The following is a 27,527-nucleotide window of genomic DNA, read 5'->3' as shown; positions in this document are numbered from 1 at the left end:
GTCAGACAACTTGAAGATGTTCACTTGCTTGACTCCACTTGACGATCAGCCGATTGTAATATTCAACAGAGTTCAGGATCCCTCTCCACCAATACAGAATGTTTTTTCAAGTAATCAACAGAACCGAGCCAACTATCTCAACAATAAGCCAAACACAGCACAACAACCGCGTTACAACTCGCTTTATAGCGCAGGAGCAAAACATTATTTTGTAACCATTACTCTTTCTCCCGACAAGCTAGACAGCTTTAGGGCTTTCGTGCCCGTGATAGATAATTTCTATCACTTCCAACTGTACGTAACAAATAAACAGAGAGCTCGAGAACATCGGAATCAGTTCAATTATGGCTATGAACAAAACAAACCAGAAGCCTATGAATTCCCCAAAGAGCAGCGAATCCCACGTTGGAAGCAATGGGGGGGGCAAAAAAGTTCCTCAATTTAGATTTAAAAAAACACCACTAGAACGTGATCTATCACTTAATGAGATGCCGATTGAGTTGCGGTTATATGTCTTGGAGCAACCCGAAGTTGAAAAAATCTTCAATCAACCATCGTTCGAGGAAATTGACTCATCAACCGTTTGCTATAAACTAGAGATAAAAAGTCATATTAAAGATTTCAATTTGTTTGAGTTCTGGTACATGAAACAGTTGCCCAGTAAATAATTCAAAAATTTAACATTTTATATCATCCTTGTATCAATTCACTTTTCAATTAACTATTTTTTTCCAGTCAGAGAGGCGAGGCTGACGCCGGTATCAGTAATTTAGTTTTTGATGTGAACAACAAGGTGAGGCCCCCATGGCGTTGTTGTTCAAATTCAACATTGCCAAGGTCCGAAGTAATATTTTTTGTTCAAGTGAGTATAATTGTTTTAATGATCATTCTTTGCTTCTCTATGCTTTTTCCATTATCAGAAAGCTGTGAACAGAAATCAATTTGGATTGCTCTCTTATCGAGTTTAGTTGGTTAAATTTTACCTAATCCCAAATTATGAACAAAATATCCTTGCACATGACAGGGTATTCATGTCAATTGTAGGACCAAGTGGTTTTGGTAAAACAGAACTATTGTTTCGAATGCTAAAAGGTTTGACCTTTTATCCATGTTTTGAAAAGATTTATTATTTTTATGAAGAGTTCCAACCACTTTTCAAAGATATGCAACGAGTTATACCAGGGATCGAGTTTCTAAAATAGTCAGGCTTTGATATAACAAAAAACTATCGCATTGTCTGCTTATCTATGACGATTCATGTGAGAAAATCTTCAACGATAAAAAATTTGTAAAAATCGCTACCTCAGGACGTCATCGCAAATTACATGTTATATACGTCAAGCATAACTTGTTCCATCAAAGCAAATGGTCCAGAACCATTATTTGAATACAACACACATAATATTATTCAAGCCGCTTCGTGACATTCAACAAATTGATTATCCTGGAAAACTGATAAAAGAAGCATACAAACTAGCAACTGCGGAGCCCTTTGGACATTTGATGATTGATCTCGACCCAAAAACCAACCAGGGTTTACGTTTTTCATCGCAACTAATTGGACTGGATCCTTCTATATTTTACATTTCGTCCCCTGAAGCAACCATTACAACAATTACAAATGAAAAGAAACATTTGCTTATAATCAAGCAATGGGCAAATAAGAGGAATGAGAACACAGCTCAAATAGAAATATTACATGAGGGCGATTTCTTTTGGTTCTTGAGTGACTGTGTGATGAACGTACTCTCTGGAGTTGTACCAATCAATAAAGTTGAATTTAAAAAATTCGAGAAACCACTACGTAAACTTGCAGACAGGCGAATTGAAAAAAATGAGAGAATCAAAATTTTTCGATCAGATCCTGGAATCCGTCTAATTAAACTGATTGCGTTACCTTGTATTGATTTTCTGGAGCAAAATGCACACTGAAGAGTTTGTGCTAATTCCTCGTCAAATGTATGCGAATGAACAACCTCAAATTGCACAACTTCTCAACAAAAAAAAATGTCCGAGAGAAAGCAAAACAAATATCACTGTTGCAAAGAAGCAAGTCTCCACCAGCACCTACCACGCAACAAGACACGCAACAGCAGACCGATAATGTTTTGGAGAATGTCAAAGATGAGTTGAATGAGACTAGAGATGACAAAATTGATATAAAAGTTTCAACTGAAATCAGGGAGCGAGTTTTGAGAGATATTAAACACCTTGACAGAAAAAAGTTTGAAAAAGCGAGCATAATATTGAAAAAATAGAAGAGTCAGAATCTCTATCGCTGGATCAGACATCAAGACTAATAGTTAATAAGTCAAGCACGGGAATTCTTATCGCATATTTTCTTTACGATCCACAGCAAACAACCTCTAAGCTTTCACTTGAACATTACAAAGTACTGACCTTTCTAGATATCAGTTCACAATTAACTTGTAATACATACGCAAAAAAAATTTCTTGCCTTATCACTAAACGAAAAGTTACAGTTGTTTAGGGATGAACCAGAAAACGAAGAATCAGGAGTCTCGAGAACAGAAGAATCAAAAGCTTCTGGCGACGATGAAGGAAGCTTTGAAGATGCAAAAGACGAAATCCAACCGTCTAGCTCGTGGACAAATTACTTCCTCTCACGTTAAGCAATTGAACAAATTATACACAAAAGGTAGTGCAGCCTTTGGTAGCATTGCTAATTTGAAGAAAGCCAGTGGTTTACCAAGATCCAAAGTGGTTCAATACCTTCAGTCGAAAGCCCCATACACAAAATTCAGACAATTCAGAAAAACTTTTCCGAGACTAAAAGCTGTTGCATACAGAATAAACGAAATCTGGTCTGTCGATGTGGCGTATATGGATGCAACCACGAGTGCAACCAATGAAGGCTTTATATGCAAAAGACGCTGCTGAAGCGTTCAAAAAAATGATCAAACAGAAAAAAACCAGAAAGGGTTTGGACAGACAAGGGATCCGAGTTAAAGGTGAATTCAAAAAATTTTGTGAAAAGAAGGAGATTCATTTATATACAACCGAAAACGAAACCAAGTCGGCATTTGCTGAGAGGAATATTCGATCGCTCAAAAACATTATTCTCAAATACCTGGAGGAAAATTGGGCTTCGACTTATATTAAGGAATTGCCCCAGTTTGTAAATACTATAAATAGTCGTGTTAATTGTGTTACCCAACTTGCACTTAGGAAAACTTTCAAAAAACATGAACTGTTTCTAATATCCCTAGCAATTAGCACAAAAAATTACACGCAAAAATACGAAGAAGGAGATCTGGTTCGGATTGCAAAGCCAGACGAAATATTTAGGAAAGGTTATAATTAAAATTACACAGACGAAGTCTTCACAGTACATGAACATACAAACTTATAGACGCAAACAACGTTATAATTGAAGGTAAATTTTATGAACCAGAATTAGTCCAAGTGAGGGTTCTTCCTGTCAAAGATTAAACATGAGTATTCATAGGGAATTTACTATTGATTTGATATCGAATGCATCAATGGGAATTTTTACCAATAATACTATGGCCAAGTTTCGAAATCAACTTGCCCAACCATTACAGTTAGATGGAGATTGGCAAGTTGCCCTTGCCTCAATATCATTTCCATCAAAGATCAACAATGTAAACTCAGCCGAAATAGTTGCGTATGTCAGTTCTGGCGCTGAACTTGATGCTTCACATAACCGCACCGGACAACTTTGAAGAATTCGCAAAGGTATATACAACAGTTCAGAGGAGCTTCTGGAAGAAATTTTTCGAATCGCTCAATTGAAAAACTTTGACTAAGATTTTGACACTGTAACGCAAAAGTTAGTTTTGAAATTTGGACCTAACGAAGGTTTGTCATTTGAAGACGAAGAGGTACCCAGTATTCTTGGTTTTAAAGGAACGAAAGATAATTCACATCATAGTTTTATTCATATTGGTTGCAAGTCAGAAAATGCAGGCAACTCTTTGAACCGACATGTTGGAGATTTTCCAGTTGATATCACTTGCGGATCACAGTTAATTTTTGTTTACATTGATATAATTGAACATCAGAACGTTGGTGATGAGAGAGCTGCGGTAATAAAAATCATTGAGTCTGAAAGACGTTTGAGAAACGGTAGCATAAACACAGTGACACCCATACACCACAAGTCCTACACAAATTTGGATTACAAGCCAATATTATCAAACAACATTCAGAACATCCAGGCGGAGTTGAGAAATGAAACTGGAAAACTAATTCCTTTTACTGGAACCGGAAAAGTTATAGTCAGTTTAAAATTTCAAAAAATTATTTAATATGGAGGCATACTACAGCAATCAAGCATCTCAATGAATGCCGCATTTTTCCGGACACTAGAGACAAAAAGGCAGCGGTTTTGGAGCCCTTGCTGCAAGTATTGGAAGAGTTGCTTTGCCATTAGCACGCAAATTTCTCTGGCCCGCAGCAAAAAAGATTGGTCGTGATTTATTGGTTCAAGGAGCACCGGAGTTAGTAGAAGTTGCAACCAAAAGAAAGTCAGCAAAACAAGCACTGAAAAGTACAGTAGCCAAAACAGCTCGCAAACAAATAGGTGGATCTCTTCAATCACGTATTGCATCAGGCCGTAAAATAATTAGACGAAAAAGACGACAATACACGAGACCTCGTTCAAACCAAAAACGAAAAATCTCAACCAGAAGAATCATTTCTCAAAAACCCCGTCCGAAAAGGAGTCGTCTGGATTTTTTCTCGCGAGTGAAAAAAATGCAAACTAATATTGTGATACCATCTGGAGCCACTCAAAATTTTTTAGATTATTTGAAAAACCACTTTTGCTGGTAACATTTGATCAATCATTCGAGCAAAAAAACAGGACCGCTTTATTCGCCTTCAGGATCATCATTGGAATTTTGAAGTTGTTGGTGATCGCAACAATTTTATTGACTTGCAAAAAATTTACCTGGAGATCAAGTGTCGAATACTTCAAACAGCTGGAAAAGATTTGAGTTACACAGCTGGTGACGCTAATGCCAGTGGTCTTCCATATTTTGCTAATAATATCCTTTATTCACTTTTCGCCGACTGTACTGTTTCTGCAAATGGTATCAAAATTTCAACAGATAATGGACACTATGCACACAAAAGTTTCATAGAAACTGAAATCTCTCACGGTACAGACGCAAAAAAAACCTGGCTGAAATGTCAGGGTTACGAGTAGGAAGAAAACCCCGCACTATTTCAACAGCAATATCAGATCTCAGAAAAAGAACAGTGCGACAATCCGCCCGCATAGCGTTATATGGAAAGCTGGCGGTTGATTTCTTTTCATGTGAGAAACATTTGGTTAGTGGAGTTACGTTACGCATTTCAATGAGAAGATCTCAAGATGACTTTGCCATCATCAGCGAGGACTCAGCAAAACACTACAAGGTTAAAATAGATGAGGCTAATTTATTTATCAGGAAGATGACGGTATCAGATAAAGTTGTAGGTGCAATTGAAAAGACCTTACTGAAAACTCCGGCAATTTACCGATACAATGAAGTAAATACCAGAACATTCTTGGCTACAACAAGCCAACAGAGCTGGAAACATGAGGATATTTTCACTAAAGAGCCAATCAGAAGAGTCATTGTTGCATTATGCGTTGGTACAGCATTCATCGTTACCAACACCGCTAATCCATTCCATTACCAAAAATTTGGTTTAAGAGAGATAACCATTGATCGAAATGGTTTTGCAACGGCTGGAACTGCAATGTCAACAACTGACAACAAGAGGTTGTACTACAATTCAGTGAGTGCATTAGCTTATGTAGAAAACGGCCATGGAATACCTCTGAGTGAGTTCCCAAACCATTATACAATGGTATTTGATCTGACCAGCAGTCGAGAGGCAACTCATGACTTTATTCATCCAGAGCTCACAAATTCATCATTGTCTGTCGAACTCAAGTTCGATGCAGCGTTAGCTCATAACGTTGAAATATTTTTTCTTGGGGGAAAAGCATCTACGATCTACATTGACTCTGCAAGAAACGCATCTAAAAGCGCTCTTCCCATGATCACATACTAATGGACGAAGACCAAATTCATCTTTAAGTGAAAAAGTGTAAACACCTCAAATTCAAATTCAGAGGGGTTTATGCCGCTGATAATTTTCCTCTGAACTTGCAAACCAACACATTTATTATTGTTAATGCATCACGATTCAACTCTATTGGAACCCACTGGGTAGTGCTAGCTAAACGATATGCATACCCAATAATTTATTTTGCGGATCCATTGGCTCTACCCTTGACTACCTACAAGGATATTTTCAACCGTTTACAACAGTGTAAAGACTTGGAGATGATGATGGATATCATGGAACATAGAAGAGACATTCAGTCTCCATTGCAATCCTCAGACTCCCAGCTTTGTGGTTTATTTTGCATATATATTGTTCATTATTTTTATAGTGAGAAATTTCTATTCATACCTGATGTAAGTGAATTAGAGTTGCTAGCTTTTGTAAAACATATGAACTAAAAGTTAATTTAATTTTGAAACAACAACAACAACATTTTTTGAATATCAATTTTTACAAAATTGAAAGGTTATGAAAGAGTTTGAGGTGTCTCGCACAAAACTCCCGTGGTCACTAAGCAGAATATCCATTATCTGATAAAGAGTTGACGAGTGTTCACCTAGCATAAGCTGGCAAAATCGTTTCATAGTTACATCAGGGACTGTAGAAGAACGTTTGTTTGCCGTAAAAGTACTAATAGATTTCGCTGTTGCCTCACTCAAGGGGGATGGAAGTTGTTTCTGGTTCTTGGTAACCGAAGAATAAGTTGATTTTGAAAGGTAATCAACAGCAACATAAGGTCGTGAAATTATTGCACCACGTTTCACAAAGTCTTTTTGCGTAGGCTGAATAAGTAATTTGAAACAGTTAACGAGACACGGTATCACCGCAGGTACATAAAGAGAATCGAATGTATTATCATCTTGCGAACCAAATTCATACATAACATGATTATGATTGGAGCCAAATGTGCAACCTTCGATAACTGTTGCAGATGAATGATAACCATATGCATAATATTCAATTGTTGTATTTTCAAGTTTTGGTTCCGTCTCACAAATATTGTACTTGAAACGTTTATGAAATTTCTTGAAATATTCAGGACTAGTCTCATACATTGCCTCAACCATAACGAACAAAAAAGAAAAAGCTAATGAACTAACTATGAAAGCATAAACAGTGACAGGAAGCAAAAGGTATAATAGAAATTATTCCGATTCCTCATTGACTGTTACAGATGTTTTTGGTATTTTCTTTTGGCGCTGAGTCGGTGTTTTGCCGGCCCGTTTTGCTGGACGTTTCGAGTCATCAGTTGAATCTGGTTTTAGAAGTGAGTCGATCAAGCATTTGTTCTAGTTTTTCAATGTTCTGACATATCAACCAAAACTCTCTCGCCGAAAGTGTAATTTTTTGATTGAAATCCCAATCGACCTGTTCATTATCACGTTTGAACAATTTCAAGGATAAATAGGTGCCAGTGGTATAATAAGTCTTAACAGCAGCCCTAACTAGCCGTTTTTCATTGAGCGAGAGATCCAAATGAATGTCGCTGTACTCAGCATCCTTAGAAAAAACATTACCCATAATGTTGCATATATTGAGACAAACTGTATCAAAGTAATCTGAAATGATAAATGACTAATACATTACTGTTTGTTGGAATGTAAACAATTTCAAAGCCCACGCCAACATGTCTAGACAAGATAACAGCTGAACAAACAAATCCCCCCTCCCTACGCGTGTAAACAAATTTGTACTCCTTTATATAAGTCAGACGTTTATACGAAATTTGAAATTCAAAAGATCGGAAAAACTATACCCTACTGAATCAAGACCCATTCAATGTCACAATTGTCCAAGGCAACTTAAAAATTTCCATTCACTAATGCATCATCGCCGGGCCAAGCGTTATAAAGGCCATAGCAGAAAACAGTTTTACAAGTCCCGACCTTTAAATCTAAAAACTGACAAATATTCATTAGCAATGGATAAATTAGCTCGCCTCCTCGAGTCTATTTATACTTCTCGAAAGCAACCCAATTCAACTTAGGTCAATATGACATAATTCTATTTATAGACATGACGGCATAATGATGAAATGATTACGTCAAATAAACAAATCGGTCTTCAACAATTTTTTCAATCTTTCCGCCCTTGTTCTTTCTTGTTGTTCAATATAAGTTTTATGAAAACTCTTTAGTTGTTTGGCACATTATTACATTACTGCAAGTCTTTTGTTACTTAACCTTCTTCTTGAATTTGCTTTCTTCCTGCTTTTCCTTTCAGTTCCATACGATATAAAAGCAAGTTTTCATTTCTCTTGCTACTAGAATTGGTCCTAGACTCGGTGCTGTTAAGTCTTTATAAAGTTTTCCGTACAAAGAAAACTGTTTGCTTTGTTACCGCTTAAATCCGTAAAATCAGAACAAAAAACATCCAATTGTTTATCCATCACCTGCAATATGGCTGCTGAATATTTAGAAATTGCAAAGACAAGTGAGCGAGGCACTCGAACCCTAGTGCGAATGTGTCACAACTTCAACAAAACGATTTATTTCATCTTACAAAAACGCCAGAAAAATCGTTACAAGAAGATTCTCCATATGCTCATCGATATTAAGGATGTATTACTCCCATTCAAACAAAGAAGCAGGATGTGGAAAAATTGGCAAAGCAAACACGAAAACTTTTTGCAGACTATGATCATGACCGCATTGAAATCTGGGAGAATCAATTGGGGCAGCTAGAAGAAGTTGAGCAAATATCTGGTTTTTGGAATTTTGATCATTCGCCAAGTGAAGAAATAAAAACCCCGGAAAGCCACTCGTTGCTTGCCAAAAATTTTTCTGATGATGTCAGCATCGATGAAACACCTTCTATGAGCCAATGTTATGCCCCGGTCAAGAAGGTCATCAAGTTATCTCGACTCTAAAATACAACAAAACTCTTTAAACTCATTGTACATATTGTATTTGTTGCTTTTCACAATGTTTAAGCATGATAATTTTATTAACATCTTGAAACCATTTCTTAATTCAACTTTAACTAAAGATTCATCTTAGCACTAGACAAATATTGTGAGACAGAATTAAGCGATTCTGAAAATTTCAGACATTGAACAAACAAGTGTGCGAAACAATTTTTAAACAAATAAACAAAATGAGACTGGGTTGAAATAAACCCAGCTGAAGCTTGGATTGTAGTGAAATCACAGTAAACAATCAATAAACACTTTTTTATCAGATAGTCGTACAACGTACCAAAATTAGGGTAAAGAAATAAAAAGTAAAACTGTGAACTCAATATTTCCTGTTTTAAGCAAACAAAAAGTAGAAAAGCCGTTGAGCATATAAATCTATGTGCTGTTTACACAACAATCTGCGCAGTGTGTCCCCCTCTACTGCTGTTTGCGGAGCAGTAGCATTCTGTTGCAAAAGTAAACAAAAAAGACGCGCACTCTAATTGGATGAAACAAGTTTAAATTACAGCTTGCCCGACAATAAAATTCTTACATTTGCTTTTTGCCTTAACCTGAAATTCACTTGATTGAAAAGCTTCAACTATTTTCATTTCCTTTTCGTAATTTTGTTTTCCTTTTTTGCGTTCCTATTCCTTCTCTCTTTCTACTGTTCATAATGAACGCTGAAACGTGTATAATTTGTCAGAAAAAACTCGCAGATAAGCGCAGCCTCAGACGACATATGCAAACAGATCATAAACAATACGTCCAAACCAACCAATTCGTGTGCGATGAATGTGCGTTTGCTCATGAAAAAGTCATAGAACTCGACACGCATATGATACAGCAACGCAACACAAAACATCCCCGCTACTGTCTCTACTGCAACAAGTTCTATGCAGACAACCTCAAGTACATAGAGCATATGAACAAAAACCATGGACTTCCAGTATGGAACGCTGATCTGGAAAACAACCCAAGTTCGGGAATTCTTCCGTCCGAGCAGGCGTTCGGTGGTGTTTTGAAACCCCACGACATACCAGTGGGGGAACAGGAAATAGATCTGCTAAGTTTTATGCGGAGCAAACAGGACGAGACTGAAAATGTTGTTCAACTGAACACGCAAAATAGCGCACAAAAAATTCAATTCAGTGCATTGGTGCAATTAACGAAACCAACAAGTGATGAAACCGTTGATAGTCAACCCGATCGAATTCAAATATATATCAATTCAAAAATGCAGCGAGTCGACTTCACCGGATTGAGTAAATCTTGCTTTGCTGGAATGATTGAGCAAATTCTCTTCTCACTGAACAACTTCGCATCTCATGGGAGCGGGTGGACGGTAAATAGAATTGAGAATGTCGAACTACGATTTGTCAACTCAAAACCAATTAGTGCCTCTTCCTATCTAGCTCTCCGAACTGAGTTGGCTAGAAGTCAATACTTGCTCAACATTCGCAACAGACAAGATGAAAAATGTTTCCTATACTGCTATGCAGCACAATATCACAAAATTGGACACAAATTGATACCGGACATTGCCTCCTGGAGACAAAAAACAAATCCAATAATGTATGGTCCAGAAAATCCCAGAGCAAAGCAACCAGTTGGTGAATTCATGATGCCAATGGCCTTTTACCAATTAAAAAAATTTGAACAGTTTAACCAGGTACGCGTTAATGTATTTCGGCACTCAAACAAAAAATGATTCCTTTCCGCATATCAAACAATCAAAATTTCGAATTCAACCTGGACTTACTCTTGCTAAGTGGTGGTTCAATGCATCATTGTGTGCTGATCACAAATATCAAAGGACTAACTCACCACTACATTCAGAAGAGAAAACAGCGTTTAGACAACCATTTGTGTCGAAACTGTTTTCATATTAGCACTTCAATCGAACGACAGGAGAGACATGAAGAAATATGCCACCAAAACACACGAGCAATTATTAAAATGCCAAAAGCAGGACACCAAAAATTTGAATTTAAAAATATTCAAGCACGTTGGTTTGCACCTATAGTCGGATTTTTTGATCTGGAGTCTATAATTGAACCCGTTATTGGCAGCAGCAGCAGAAACACACAAAGCTCGAGCACTACTAGAGCACTAGAAGAACACAAGCCATGCAGCTATGCTTTGCTTTTTGTGGCCGTGAATGAAACGAAACCGTTCTTCTTCGATCTGAAGTGTGGGCCGAATGTCATGATTGAATTTGTCAATTCGCTGGAGCAAATTTCCAGGCGCATTAATGATGTTAAACAACAATGCAAAAATTTTTCCGGTGAATCATCAATACCAAAAAGAGAAGCTACTCATGTGTTGGATTTGCGAAAACGAATTGAATACAAGTCCACAAGATCCCACAGTACTGGATCACTGTTACTTCACAGAAAAATTTTTGGGATGAGCCCACTCGCAGTGTAATTTAATACGTAGAAACCTAAACTTCATTCCACTGTTTGCCAACAATTTGACAAACTATGACCTTCATCACGTAGTACTTGCACTACAGAGCCTGAATGAGAAAAATACAATTTCTGTGGTACCAATCACAAGTGAGAAATTTATCTCGTTGCAAATTGGAGTGCATATAAAAGCAACACAGAACAAAAAAGGGCAATTGGACAAACCAGTATGAATACATAAGACTATTGGACTCCTTCAAAGTCATGAATGCTTATCTTGACAAACTGGTACAGAACCTGCCCCCGGATCAGTTCAGCTTGCTTGAACAACATTTTCAAGAGTGGCCCACATCGTCGGTAAACCTGTTGAAACAAAAAGGCTCGTTCGCTTATTGCTACGTTGACAGTTTTGAAAAACTTCAAGAGACACAGCTTCCCCCTCGTGACAAATGGACTAACAGTTTACAGCAATATGAAGTCACAGTGAGTGAAGATGAGTACAAGCAAGCGCTCCAGGTATTCAATTTATTTTCATGTCAAAATATTGGTGAATACTACAACTTGTACTTGAAAACTGATGTGTTCCTACTCGCCGCAGTTGTTTTTTGCTTTCGACAAGTTTGCTATGACACCTACGGACTGGATTGTTGTCAGTATTACACGGCGTCAAATTTATCGACGCAATGTCAATATTTGCAATCCCCATTTACATCTTCTAACTGAGAGGGAACACATTGATATGGTAGAGAACCTTATAAGAGGAGGCGTGAGCTCGGTTTACAGTAAGCTTCTTTGTCGCGCAAATAACAAATTCCTTCCTGATTACAAACCAAAAAACATTTCTTCGTTCATCATTATGATAGACGCTAATAATCCATACGGAGGAATCATGGAAAAATTCCCACTGCCACTATGTGAATTTGAACTGCTCGACAAAAGTGAGTGGACCGACGATAATGCTCAGGAAATTCTTCACCGAATTTTAAATACACCAGATGATGACCCAGTAGGATACATAGCTAAAGTAGACCTAAGCTATCCCGACAGTCTACATGATCTACACTCTGACTTTCCCTTGGCACCCACAAGGTAAGCTATTGATGAATGTTGGCTCAGTGAATACCAAAGCGACTTGTTGGCCGATATGCAAATTAAAACACCCCCGCAGGTGAAAAAGCTCATCCAGACGCTTTTCGATAAACAAAATTAAACACTTCACTACCAAACCTTGAAACTCTATGTTGAACTAGGATTGGTAGTAACCAAGCTTCATCGAGTGTTATCATTCAAACAAGAAAAGTGGCTAGCGCCGTACGTGAAACCAAATTCCGAAAAAAGAAAGCAGGCAAAGAATAAGTTTGAGGAAGATTTCTACAAATTAATGGTAAATTCATCATTCGGAAAAACTTTCGAGGGAAAACGAAACAGAATGAAAGTGAAATTGACGCGCACTGAAGAAGAAACACTCAAATGGACAGACAAGCCCGAGTACCAGTCATCAAAAATTATCAGTGAAAATCTGGTCACTGTATGCCTTCAACAATCAGAAATACTGTGGGACAAACCAACCATCGTCGCTGCTTGTATACTGGATTTGGCTAAGAAATTCATGTTTGAGTTTCACTACAAAGTTATGAAGAAGAACTTTGATTGCAATTTGCTTTATTCAGACACAGACTCCTTCGTATATGAAGTGCGCTCAAGAGATTTTTTTTGCAGAAATACAGAAGAAAAAACCAGTTGCGGATCAATTTGATTTTTCGAGGTTCCCTCCCGAGCACCCGCTATACAGCAGGGACAATGCACGAGCCACTCCTAAATTCAAAGACGAGATGGGAAGCCGACCAATTGCTGAGTTTTGTTAACTCAAACCAAAGCTGTATTCAATCAAGCTCGCTGAAGGCAAGTCTTTATCAATATCCCCCCTTTCACTAAGCAAACACAAGTAATCAAAACAACAGACATTTGCGAAACTTTCTAGCAAACAAAGTTTTTTTGGGGTATAGAAAAAACGGGATAAATTTGAAATGAACAAAGTTCTTTTTTTCAGGTTACACCAAACAGTCAGCAAAAGGGGTCACAAAAGATGCACGGCGCAGCATGACCCATGAATTATACAACCAAACTCTTTTGGGCGGCGAGGTGGTGCGTCTTCTCAACACTCGAATAGCCTCAAGCAACCACAGGCTTCACACAATAGTTGTCAACAAGAAATCATTGTCGGGCTATGATGATAAAAGATTCATCTTAAGTGACCAAGTATCAACGCTGCCTCATTGAGAGAGGACGTGTTTTACAAAGCAATACTAGATGAGCCGGATTGGGGTTTGCTTGATGCGAGCCAAAACGAGCAGGAAACCACGCAGCAGGCGCAGGATAGCTCGCAGCAGGCGCAGGATAGCTCGCTGCAGGCGCAGGATCTCTCGCAGCAGGCGCGGGATAGCTCGCAGCAGGCGCAAATAGCTCGCAGCAAGCGCAAGATAGCACGCAGCATGCACAGCAAAGACGCAAACACAACCAACAGCAGAAAAACAAGAAGCCAAAACAACAACCAACAACAACCATTCCACAAACAAGCACCATTCTCAACTCAAGTTTCAACTCCCCAGACCCAACTTTTTATCAACGTGACTATAGTGAAGATGAATTAGAAGAAAACTTGGTAGATTTTGACAAAATGTCAGAGTTATCGGACAGTGGGTCCTCTACAGACCCAGCTTGCGACGGTTTTATTTTGGACCAAGCAACTGAATCCGATAACGCAAGTATTTCAAGTGGGAATCAAGTCACTTTGTCAGCACCGGAAAGCAAAAAGAGAAAGGAGAGCACAAAAAGCCAAGAGCTCGCATTATAGACTATTCATCAACTGATGAAGATTAAACTCAGTGATTTGTGTATGCATGTTCACAGACTAACTAAGTTTTTTACCAATAAAAAGCCCGCGAACAGAACTATACAAGAGTAAGCACCAATTGATATCAAATTTTTAGAGTTTTTGTTGAAGTGCTGAACGCCCGGTCCCTCCTCTTCTTTTATTCCACAAATTGTATTTCAAACCTATAGCTCGTAACAACTCTCGCAGTAAAAATTCCTCTCAAGAATCCACTAGCAGTTATTTCAAGTCTCAATCGAAAATCCTCCACCCCAAACCAAAACTCCCTCAACGTGCGCCGCGAACCACTAGCTCGATTGCTAGAAGCTGCTTGATCTCCACCTCGATATATTTAAAAGCCGATCTCAAAAGTTCGCGACCAGAACTTCTACGGCGACCTCAACCTCCAGAGTTCACAGTCTTTCATTGGAATTTTGGATTTTTGGTTTTGACTTGAAACAAACTGCCAATAGATTACCCAATAGGTACTTTGGCCTTTTCTCAGCTCATTTCAGAAGTTTATATAGAGATTAGTTTCAATTAAATAGAAAGTTACAATTCAGTACAAACAAGACACATCGAAAATAAAAGATTTGTACATTGTTTAATGAAACGTATAAACCAAAAAAAAATTGCAGGCTTGGCTTAATTGTTTATTTACTTTATAATTTTTGTCGTTAAACTTTTTTGAGAAACCAGAAAAAGTTGTGTATGTGATTTACTGATCCTTTCAACAATGTTTGACTCATATAAACGGACTGATTCCGTTGTAATTTCTATTCAAAAGTTGGTTTAAAATTTCACAGGACAAAACTTTTTTCAAAAACCTTTTTATTTTATCCGGTTCATTGATATAATAATCTAAAAAGCAAACAAAAAAACAACCGGATAGAGCAGATAGTTCCTTCCCGTAATAAGGTCCTGTAAAAAAGTCTTACTTAGATGTTGCGAAGGTAGATGAGAAGCTCTCCGTTATTGAATTGAACTACAACCCTGCCCTCTACCTTGAACTTTTTGAGAACTTCACACTTCCCACAGTGACATAGGTTGAGATCGATAAAACCTGTGTTCAGGCACTGTTTGATTGGTCGGAGAACAAAATCTAAATATTTCATCTTTTTTTCAAATGATACAGTCTTTTCAAACACATCAGTAATAAGTTTTTTTCCTATGATTTGTATAACAGTAGTTTTTGTTTGTATGGATATAGGTTCTACGTTATCTTTCGATTTACATAAGTTTCATTAAAAAAGTTCAGGCTCTCAAAATCAATTCAGACTTTTCAAAGCATCCCAATTTTGCAGCTTCTATTCAGTAAAATTGCACATTTTTACGGAAATTGAGTCAAAGTTGCTCACTTGTTTGTCTATCAGGTAGCACCATTAGCTTCAACGTGAATCAACTATCAGAACAGTTTGCTGAAACAATAGTAAAATACATTTCGTTTTTTAATTTTGAAAAATTAATAGCAAACATTTTCATCTCGGTTTTTCCTTACTTTTAAAACTCTCTCCGCTTTATTTTAAGTACTTAATCAGTTAGAAAATTCTGCAACTCAGTACACAGTAATTGATTACTACCCGTATCGTTAAAAATTTTTTGAAACCTTAAATTTTAGTTCTAAGATTGTTGTTATTGAGTAAGACAACTCAAAAAAGACCAAAAATCGGACGGTAGTTATTGAATTTAGTAGCTCAAAACAAGCCGAAAAAAATTCGATGTTTAATACAAAATACTCTATCAGAAAAATGTTTGAAATGCATTTCATTTGATGATAAACGACAAAAGATCTACCTGAGAAATGTGGGCTTGAGTTTATGATAAACCTGTATCCAAGAATCCTGTTTCTCAATGAGTTCTGCTTCCGAAAGGTGAATTTCTCAATTCTATAATGATTTTTTTAATCTATAAGAACAACTAAATTAAGAAATTTAGAACAATTTAAGAAAAATCTTCATTATTGATATATCCCCCATTTCAGTCTCAGAAAAGATTTAAACTATTTAAAATTCGTATTACTAATTACTAATTGTTCATTGCTCCAGTAACTCGATTTCAGACATATTTTTGTCTTAAAAATCGAAAAATGGTTTATTTGCATTTGGTTTATCCAATTGAGAAATTCACCAACTTTTGTTCGAATTGATTCGTGAGAGTAAAGACAGTAAACTCCACTGGATTAAAGCTAGAAAGCAAAGGTGAGAAAGCACTCTTTAGTCAGAAAGCAAAGATGGTTAGTGTATTTATCGAAAGTTGGACTGCAAATGACAAAGGTTTTTGGAAATTCGAACTAAATGACATGAGGTGTTCTTCGTGTTTTTTTTAGCCGAAATTGTTTATAAGCTGGTTTCCCTAGGTCCCCCCAAACCCTTTATTAGGTTCCCATAATCTTGAATTTTTTGATCTGTCGGAATATTTTTCTAAGATCTTGCCGCAAAAATCTGGTGGGGGGACAAAAAACCGAAAAATAGGAACATTTTTGGCTAAAAATCTGATTAGGTTTGGTTAAAATCGGATATCTGAACGCCAAGTTTTGCTATACTATTCTGCATAGCAATAAAATGACCAAAATGCAGTGTAAAATCAAGTCAACCTGACGCTCCGCTGTCTGGCGTTGCAAAAATTTGGCGGGCAATTAAATAAACAAAGAAGCAAATTTTGCAAAGAATAAGAACTGGTTTCAATTAGCCGAAAGAAATTAAGACGAATGAAATAATAGTATAGCACCATAAAATCCCACCCCGTTGTAGATGGCCACCTCAAAATGTCCCACCCCGTTGTAGATTGCCACGCTGCAGTAATTTTCCGTCCCCCCCCCCCCGTTGAGGTTCTTGTCAGAATTTTATACTAATTATTGGTGTACTACTTATTTTATTCTACTACTCCAATAGCTTCTTTATCCAGTTAACGTCGAAGTGTCATTCGTCAATCTAATTTGATGAGACATCGAAAACATGCCTAAGATAAGGTTCTAAATATACTATACCTTAGATAACCTGCACCCAGCAATATTTATCAGGAAATTGACAAATTGATAAAAAAATGACTAATGTCTTTTTATCTCCAAATCGACAAAGACAACGCATTTTTATAGTGATAATTGTGTGAAAAATTATCACGTCGGCAGTGAGAAGTAGTAGTAGACAAACTTCCAGTAACTACTACTCCACCTCTGTTTCTGCTCAATCTGATTTTGGAAACCTAGAATCTAAATGGGTTAACGGTGAAGCAGTTTTCTGCCTCAACGTACAAGCCAAATTTTAGAAATGAATATGACAAACTTCACATTCTAATTGAAACGGACGGTGGTGATTAAATCAATTGTTCTGATGGAAGTGTAACCTGTGTTGAGTAAAAACCACATAATTCGTCACAACTCGCCTCTGCACTCCCAAATCTCACGACAAACCTTTTTTAGCGATAAAAAAGGAAAAGGTGTGTTGTTGCATTTTCTAAAAGAGGGATTGAATTACACAATGAAACTGGTCAGCGGTTCATTTGAAAATTTTGTTGACAATCTGTAGAGCACATTAATAATACATCAGTTCTGTCACTATCGTCCCCGTTTCGTAATTTATTTGAGAAACTGAATGGTTTATTACACCGAATAAGGTTATGAAATATAACTGTAACAGTCAACCCGCGAATCTTTTGTTCCTTAAGTTCAAAAACTTGTCCAAGCAGTTTAGCGACTTCATTCTCCCCATAATTCGAGCATTCTGTCTTTGAAAAAAAATGCATAGGAGCTAGAATAAAAAGCTCTTATTTATTGCAATAATTTATCTGTATGTTCTTTGTTGTTCTTCGAGCCAAATTTAAATTTTAAATGACTAGTAGCCGTAAGGGTTTGTTCAAATCATGTGCTGTGTTTAGGCTCCAGTTTTCCTCGCAACTTGATATTTGCATTAACGGGAAAAAGGAGAATTTCGGTTTTTCAGATTTTGTTATAGTTATGAGCAAAATTTTTGTTAAATAATGACCAGCACAGGAGACAAAATTGAACAAATATGGGTTCAACAATGAACTTAAAAACTTAATCGTAAAACGAAAGAAACTGGGACTTTGCTGGCCTGAAGCTACAACCGTGAAACTTGCGAACAGTGAGCGTATACGGAATCTCCCAGCGAAGTGAAACTTGATAGCCTTGATAAGAAACATACTTAGTCACGGAGAAACTTGCCAAGATCTTGCCATGTTACATGGCAAGATAATATCAAGATATGTACAAACTTGCAAGATCTTTGCATGGGTGTCACGAAACAAGATCTTGACAAGATTTCCAAGAAGTATTAAGTTTTTTGGAGCAAAAATGACATTTTTCAAGTAATTTTTATTAGTTTTCGCTAATGAAAAAACTTATGCCTAAGAATTTTTTCTCTATGACTTGTACTTGAGAAGGATAAAAATAATCTAATATCGATTTTTGAGACGTCATAAAAACTTTATTTGAGTAAAACTTATATTTTTTAAAGAGTTTTGCGTTACTTTTCACTAATGAAACAACTTTTACTTAAGAAATTTTAAGTTCTGAAATTAAGACCTAAAGAGGCATAAGAATATATACACAAATTCGAATACAAAGAGACCCCAATTAGCATGCCAAAAATTTTGTTCTAAAAACAAGTTGCACAACAAAGTGATTAAAGATTTTTTTATAGTTTCTCTTACTGTGTTTGGTAAAAAAAATATTTACAATACTTTGTCCAAAAAATGATAACGCACTTTTCCATATATGTAGAGGGCCTCTGTCAACCTATATTAAGAAAACCCATATTATCAGAACAAAAAATAGGTTCAAAAATTAATTTATATTTCAAGGAAAAAAGAAATAAACAACTTGTATTCTTTCCAAATTTATAAAACTTTGTTGTCTTTTTAACTTTCGATTGTCAGGCTCTATAGATTTTTTTTTATTTTGTCGAATTGAAACTGTATCGGAATACAAAAAAGTGGAAGCCTGAAATGAATACTAAGAAGAAGAGAAAGAGCACGCATATTTTGCCTTCCGAATACTTAGTTTTTATACCGAAGTTTTTACTTGTTTTTATTTTGAAATCGATTTGTAAAATCGTACTTCTGTTTGTTAGCGCCTTTTGTTTTGTTAACAACGTTAATTTAGAATTGTAGTTTTTTTAAAAAAAATCAGAACTAGCTTCTGAGAGCTACGAAATGATGTTTTTTTCTCTACAATGCCCAAACAAAAAGTGAAAATTTATAGACATAAAATCGACAACGAACATCAAAATATATGACTAAAAATGGTGGATATTAGATGATTATCTCTCAAATTTAGTTTGAAGCATCTAAAACTTGTTATTTGTCGAACGGATATTTATTTGTTCCGACTCACGTTAGCGGGGGCGGAACTACATGCTCAACTGTTTTGTTGTTTTGTTGTTCGCAAATGTTTTCGCTGATCAATAAATCCATTGTACATGAGTGGTATCGTTAGAAAGCTTGTCAAGCGTAGAATTTCAAATTTTGAATTTCGCTTATTCCTAGGAGTAACGGAGGTTTGAAATACTGTCAACGTCAACCTAATTTTGGTTGTTTTGTTCACATTTTTCATAAATTTTGAATAAAGTTTGATCAACTTTCCCAAAAAGTTGATGAAATAACTAAACCAACTGTTTTCCATAACAAATTGGCTAAATTAGAACACAACCAATGTTTACACAGATAAGGGCTATTTTTAGCCCAGATTCCTACCAAGGTGTTTTGGAACTAACATTTTATTGGTCTTTTGATAATTTTTACTAATTATTTTTCTTTTTTGAACTATCGTTTGCCAAAAAAAACTATTGCAAATACTTTTTTAAAAAAAGTTTTTTCAACAACCGAGCTAAAAAACCAGGGCCAGTTTTCGTCTCATCGTTGTTTTTTACAATGAAAAAGGATTCCAATTGTGTTTTGAATCTGCCCTTTTTAAAATATTCTGTTTTCCATTTTCCCAACTACATGTAGGTTTTTTCATTTGAAGCTTAAATTAAAAAAGAATTTCTATTTAGGTAGGATTGATGTCCGATTAAGCTTTGGATTTTTCGTAACTTTTTTTTATAAATTCTTGATCTTTGTCAGCATGTGATGATCCTTTTGCGGTCTGAGATTAATTCTCATTCATTATATGCGCAATTCGGTAAACTGTCTTTATCAAAAGAACTAATAAAATAGTTTTTTAATGCTCTCAATTAATACAATGGTTTTTGATATTACATCTCGATAATTATCCAATGTTCATCATGTACTTCTGATATATTAACATTTGGTCAAATTATCTATTTCAATGAAAATTGATAAACATTTTTGTTTTAGTGACCAAGCATCAATAGAAGGATCAATTTTGAGCTACTTGTAGAAATTACCAATTGAAAACATATTCGGATTAGGAATGGGCTCTGTGCTTCCTTTGAAATACGGAGGTTTGAAATACTCTCAACGTCAGCCTAAATTTGGTTGTTTTGTTCGCATTTTTCATAAATTTTGATTAAAGTTTGATCAACTCTCCCAAAAAGTTGATGAAATAACTAAACCAACTGTTTTCCATAACAAATTGGCTAAATTAGAACACAACCAATGTTTACACAGATAAGGGCTATTTTTAGCCCAGATTCCTAACAAGGTGTTTTGGAACTAACATTTTATTGGTCTTTTGATAATTTTTACTAATTATTTTTCTTTTTTGAACTATCGTTTGCCAAAAAAAGCTATTGCAAATATTTTTTTAAAAAATGTTTTTTCAACAACCGAGCTACAAAACCAGGGCCAGTTTTCGTCTCATCGTTGTTTTTTACAATGAAAAAGGATTCCAATTGTGTCTTGAATCTGCCCTTTTCAAAATATTCTGTTTTCCATTTTCCCAAGCACAGGTAGGTTTTTTTCATTTGAAGCTTAAATTAAAAAAGAATTTCTATTTAGGTAGGATTGATGTCCAATTAAGCTTTGGGTTTTTCGTAACTTTTTTATAAATTCTTGATCTTTGTCAGCATGTGATAATCTTATTGCGGTCTAAGATTAATTCTCATTCATTATATGCGCAATTCGGTAAACTGCCTTTATCAAAAGAACTAATAAAATAGTTTTTTAATGCTCTCAAATAATACAATGGTTTTTGATATTACATCTCGATAATTATCCAATGTTCATCATGTACTTCTGATATATTAACATTTGGTCAAATTATCTATTTCAATGAAAATTGATAAACATTTTTGTTTTAGTGACCAAGCATCAATAGAAGGATCAATTTTGAGCTACTTGTAGAAATTACCAATTGAAAACATATTCGGATTAGGAATGGGCTCTGTGCTTCCTTTAAAGAAATTTTGTCTTTTTTGTTCTTTAATCTTTGTGACAGAACTGATTGATTGCGCATCATGGCGCAAGAATTGAGAAATCTCAAGCGTGCATTGGAAGGCCAATGAACAAACACAATAATTCCAACAAAAAACAAACTCTTTATTTCTCGCTGCAATAGTTTGCGTAAATTTGTTTGTGAATTTTTGCTATCGGCTTTACTGCGCCAATATTTTTGCGATCTTTTGACTTAGTCCAATAAATTACTTGCCAAAAACCATTTCTAGTCTATAATAAATTAACTCATTCTTGTCCTTTGATTTGAAAGCAAATTTTTGTTTTTTTTTACTATTGATTGTATAAATTTTGTTTTAAAAAAATTAATATTTTATTTCATAGTTACTACCTTTAACCTTTTTTCTGTAAAAACGTAAATCTTTTTCCTCTTGATTCGAAAGCTAATGATTGTTTTTAAGACGTATGGTTTTAGAAACTTTGTTTTTAAAAAAATAATGTTTTCTTTTGTAGTTACCCTTTTTAATCTTATTTCTGTCACTTTTTAGCGCTATCTCAGCAATTGGAGAGGCCATTTTCTGTTTCAAGTGATGTAGAGGGAGAAGCCTTCATTTACGCTTTTTCATTTAAATGACTGTTTTTTTAAGTTGATACTATGAGTTTTAATTAACTTTTTCATTAATATTTTTTTTGAGGTTTATTTGTGATGTCTTGTCCAATTATCACTTTAATAACAAGTTTTATATCAAATTAAGGGCATTAGAAGATGTCGCAATTGAATCCATTTAGTTGTTTTCAATACTATCCATTTTGTTGTTTTTAATACTTTATGATTTGATCGGCTTCGACACCGTTTCCTCGCAAAATTGAACTGTTTTTTGACTTTTTACTTTTTCATTTTTTTAGTTGTCTGATTTTCTGTAAAAAGGCAAGTCTCAAAAGTTACGTGTGACGGTCTAAATGAAGCCATCTCAAGAACTCAGTTGATAGCTAATGGTTCAAATGACATTGGACATAATTTTTTTCAACAATAATAGACGTCTTTTTAAACTCTTCCTTTTTTAATTTTGGACTGATTCTTAATCAATCTCAATAAAGATAGGTAGCATATATTTTCTGTTTAATTGTAGCTCAATCAGTTCAGTTCAAATTCTGTCTGGTGCTCTGTTTTGAATTTTTTTAAGATATTTTTCAATTTAAAGAAATTAGATAGATGTTAAGTTTTGGTCTAAAATTATACTTGTTGATCTTTTGTTTGGTTTTGTCATATTTTTTGTCTCTTGCTATCTTTAATTGCTGTTTTCATTGTCCTTATAAACAGTTATTGTTTATTTTGTATAGTGGTCTGATTGCAAAGTTTTTTTAAATGGTCACACTATATAATTTTGAACAAAATATGAGTTTTTAAAATTTTTCAATCTCATCCTCATTGGGTAGATAATTAAAACAAAAATCTGGTTGAGCGGGGTTGGAAATGTTTGTTCAAACGCACATTTCCGAGCATCCTTATTGGAGTTTATTTATACAAAGAAAGTTGTAATTATAAAAAAAAGTACCAAGTAAGTACCAAAAAGTACCAAAAAGGACCAAAATCAAAGACCTAATGCATAATGAAAAGGCCAGCAAATGGCTTTGGGTCACAAATTCCGTAGATAGAAAAATTGCTCAAAATTGAACGGTTGGTGAAAACTAAGGGTCCAAAAAAACAAAAGAAAATGCATCCTCTCCAAAATTACTAAGCGTTCGAGGTTGCTAAACCCTACGACAGTGTTGAATCTCACTTGACTACTTATGATCTTGCCAGAATGAAGGTTGTCTGAAAATTTATGAATCTAAAAAGCATCAAAAATGTGCTAAAACTCGTTCTTTAGAAAGGACGAAAAAACTTTTGCAGTTTTGTAGGAGAAAAATTGAATTACTTTTATTTGAAAATTTGAGCTGAAAAATACTGATCAGAAAGTGTATTCTCCATGCTTTTGACCAATACGACAATGCTTCAAGTACAAGCCCTAGTTGTTATAAACACCTTTTGATTGGCTTAATATTTGGCTTTTGCTTGGTGTTGACTTCTATTTGCAAAAACGTTTGCTTGCTCTTGGGCTGCTCTCGGCCAAAAACTCCAGTAAAAACAGCCCCCTCAATTTAGTATTTTTAATTTGGTATTTTTATCATAGACTCACCTTGTTAAGCATTAGCCCCGACAGGCTTTCGTTAAACCTGCTTTCGAGGTTGTCCAATTTCTCCTCCAGAGCTGCAACTCTGTCCTCGGAACTTTCGTTATCAGACCGAATTTTTATGATCACAAGTCCTGTAGTAATTGCCAGCAAAACTAGAGCCACCAAGCTAGCGAGCTGGACAAGAGCCAGAAAGACTAAGCTCCAACGCGAAATGAGAATTTTGTTACTTTTTTGCGTCGATTCCTTTTTAGCATCTCTTACGTCATTTTTTGATGCCTCCGAGCCTTCCAAAGTCGTAATGTAATCACCTGAAAAATACCTTTTAGTTGGTAAATGTTCACGTTTTCATGTAATAGTTAAATATTTACCGTTTTTGTTCGTGGTTGAAGTCATTACGTATTATAAAAATTTATTTGCGCTTACCGCAGCTAAAGCAAGACTATTCTTAAACTGAAACTCCGTAACAAGCGAGTTTTATTTTTCAGCGCTTGTTAGACAACATCTCAGTTTTGTGGTCTGTATTTGAAAAGGTCAAACTGTTTCTAAAATGTACCAAAAACTTCGTCAAATTAATTTGCTACAAAAACTCATTGTGCTTTATAAAGGAAAAAAAGAAAATAACGGAAGGTTGAGAAATTAGCGAACTATAATACAACGAACTTCAATTTACTGCAGCAGTTTTTCTGTACTTAATGTTCGGAAATTATAAAATCTATTTTTTTTTCATGAATCATTACTTTTCTTCGGCGTTCAAATATTTTTGCAAAAGCTTCAACAAAACATGTGTTTGATAGCGCAGAAATTATTGAGCTTTTTCTCATTGAGAAACTGCTCATTTTAAAAGGTTTCAATGTTAGGTTTTCATTTGGGCAACCACTCGAAGAGAAATGTCTTTCTCATTAAGTGTCCTGGTTGGTCTAATGTTTATTGTTTTTAAAATACATCAATTTGTATACCTGTACTTAACTATCCCAGTCAATTCAATTCAATTCAATGCCGTTTTATCATACCGACAATTAAGAAAATCAAAAATTTGGAGACATATAGTTTCAATTTTTCTGACATCAGGGGAAATACTTGAAAAATATACTTTAAAGTTCTTTACCTAATATGCACCACAAGTTCTTGAGTATTTCAGTAAATGTCAGAGAATGCGTCAAAGGTAATGTTTGTAAAAATGGGCCGATAATAACCCAACGATTGAAAGTTTTTGTGAAAAAAAGCTCTGAAAGACTGAATTTTGGGGAAATACATTGGCCCAACCTGCAACTTGTGTGACATGATACTGAAGCGGCCTCCAAAACCATGCACAAATGACTCAGTGCTCGATTACGAGTGTTTCGTTGCTAATTCATAGTGGACTACTACTTTATATAAACTTCAATGGTGGAAAAACACAGGGAAAAACACTTAGAGCCTCTTATAAAGATATTTTAGCGTTAATCTTGAGTACCATTTGTACAGATATATAAAAAAATGCACCAAAATAATTTTCAAGGGAATATAAATGTTCTTTTAACAAAGTTTGCGGCTCAAATTTGGTATATTGAGCAACTCAAGGCCTACAGTTCAAATTCAATCATTTAAACATCAAATTCTAGTTCTTGACTGTTTTTCTCGTCAAGTAATCAAAATCTGAAATATTTGATCTCAGATGTTGACCGCATGACAAGAAAAACAGTCAAAGAAATGAATTTGGTTGCTAAATGATTGAATTTGAACCTTAGAGGACACTGTAGTTGCTGAATATACTAAATTTGAGACGCAAGCTTAAATAGAAGGACATTCTATGACGACAATTTCCCTCTAAGATTGTTTTTTTCGCATGAAGTGTAACTGAGACAAACTCTATTATCGTGGCACGTTATGGAATTTCATTAAAATTTGAAGAAAAAACGTTCACACCAAATACATTTTATTCAATGAAATTTTAGAGAAACTGTGGTGATACTGTAATTATTGTACTACTGAGAAACGTCTCTGAATGGATTAGTGGTTGACCACTTGAGGTTATATGAACATGCTAGCTCCGGGAACATAATTGAGAACGCAACAAAAACCAACTACTTCACTAACTAAGTAAAAGTTGTCAATCTAATAAAACTCATTACTTAAGACTATCAGGGTCGAATTGGCTATCAGGCTACTTTCCACTAAACTATATTTCGAAACCCGCAACAACTAGTCGCGAGACAGTTTGTCACAGTTATCTGAGGTTCGTCAGAACTTTTGGGGGTTATTGTCACTAGTTTACTGATGCCAAAAAGGCTGATTTCTCAAAAAAAAGTTCCAGTGAGTGCTATTTAGTTAGTGCTAAGATATGTTGGTGACGGCAAACGATTCTAGAAGCAGTTATTTTCTATGTAAAGTCACTGCTTTATTATAATTGCCCTAAACTAACCTTATTTTACCTAACCTAACGCTCAGGTTATCGATTACTGGAAATTTTTACTAGAAGAAAGAAAAGATAAAATGAGAAAGAAGACATTAATTCTGTCTGTATTGTATCATGACAATTTGGAGAAGTGAAAAACTTTTGACATGTAAAAGATCACAGGGGAAGTGAAAAGACAAAGAGAAAAAAATAGATCAGAAAATATGCAAAAGCCTTGAACTCTAGTCTTAAAATTGATCTTCATGATCACAACAGAACTTACAGGGTAACGGGTGCACTTAGTTTATGTTACAGAGTACCTATTATAAATGACGTGAACCATTCCCTCAAAGTTTGCCAAATCACTCTTCACCGCTCACATTTCGATTATTTGCAGCAAATATATAAAAAAATTAATCATTTTTGTTCTGACCCCACTTAGTGTGGGGGAGAGGAACTTTATACTCAATTGGTTTTTCTTGTTCAGTCATTTTTCGCCGACGGATATATTAATCGTAGAGATTTGTGTGTGGTAGTCCGTTAAGAGCAGAAGCCGTGAAGAAAGCCCGTTAAGCGTAAATTTCGGAATTAAAAAGATTTTTGACAATTTCGTTTTTTTTCGAGGAGATATGGAGATTCAAAATTTTTGCGAACATATGATGTTGGACGTGATTTTGTTCACTTATAGCATCTTTTTGCTCAATTTTTTAAATAGATTTTGTATCATTTTGCATCAAACTGTTGGTTAAAAACTATTTTTTGTTGGTTCAAAGCTAAAAAAATGGAACAATTACGTGTTTTTACAAGTTCTTTATCAGTGATAAAAGTTTCCTTTTGTTTTCATTCAAAACTGTTTGAATTGCATCTTAGAAAAACACAATTTTTTGTTTATTTCCATTAACAGACAGTCAATTTTTAGATAAAGTTTCAATTAATGAAAAATCTCATTTAAGTTCAGATGAGATCCAATGAACAAATATTTGCTTTCAGAGAATAGCAAACGGTTATATGGTTTCGAAAAACTGAAATAGTTTTCGTAAAATCTACCTGAATTTTGTTCAGATTTGGCTGCTTTTTTGCACTTTTTATAGTACTGTGACTGAAACTCATTAAATGAAAGCGTTATTCGTTTCACAAAGATAAATAGGTACAAAATGGCACCCATGACTAAGAAAATATATTTTTCTAAAAATAATTAAGAGATTTTGAATTTGCTTCTTTGAACCCGGATGGATGTAGCAGACGAATTTTTGGATGTACACCTTTAACCAATCAGAGACTCAGAAGACTCTATTGTCTTTTATATAGCGCTAGCATGGCTGACTTCAGTCAGTCTATTAGATAGTTGCACTATGCGTATATCATTGACTCCGGTGCTGTA

General features: G+C 35.3%; 2 protein-coding genes across 3 annotated transcripts in view; one reads left to right on the top strand and one right to left on the bottom strand.

The window, feature by feature from the left end:
• Nucleotides 1–24,216, bottom strand: part of LOC142345521 (uncharacterized) — a 32,324-nt gene extending 8,108 nt beyond the window's left edge. Inside the window, exons 1-2 of the mRNA XM_075397593.1 lie at nucleotides 24,141–24,216; nucleotides 23,776–24,080 (exon numbers count right to left, since the gene is read on the bottom strand). Of these exons, the coding sequence (XP_075253708.1) occupies nucleotides 23,776–24,080; nucleotides 24,141–24,165 (330 nt within the window). The 5' untranslated portion in view covers nucleotides 24,166–24,216. The remainder of the gene's footprint in view (nucleotides 1–23,775; nucleotides 24,081–24,140) is intronic.
• The window catches only part of LOC142345524 (uncharacterized), a 562,956-nt gene that overhangs the window by 249,622 nt on the left and 285,807 nt on the right, over nucleotides 1–27,527 (top strand). The window lies entirely within an intron of this gene.

This window comes from Convolutriloba macropyga, chromosome 9 (assembly GCF_964194025.1).
Source record: "Convolutriloba macropyga chromosome 9, txConMacr16.3, whole genome shotgun sequence".
NCBI classification, from domain to species: domain Eukaryota; kingdom Metazoa; phylum Xenacoelomorpha; order Acoela; family Convolutidae; genus Convolutriloba; species Convolutriloba macropyga.
The sequence above is the reverse complement of the archived record's forward strand: the minus strand, read 5'-3'. Positions and strand labels throughout refer to the sequence as shown.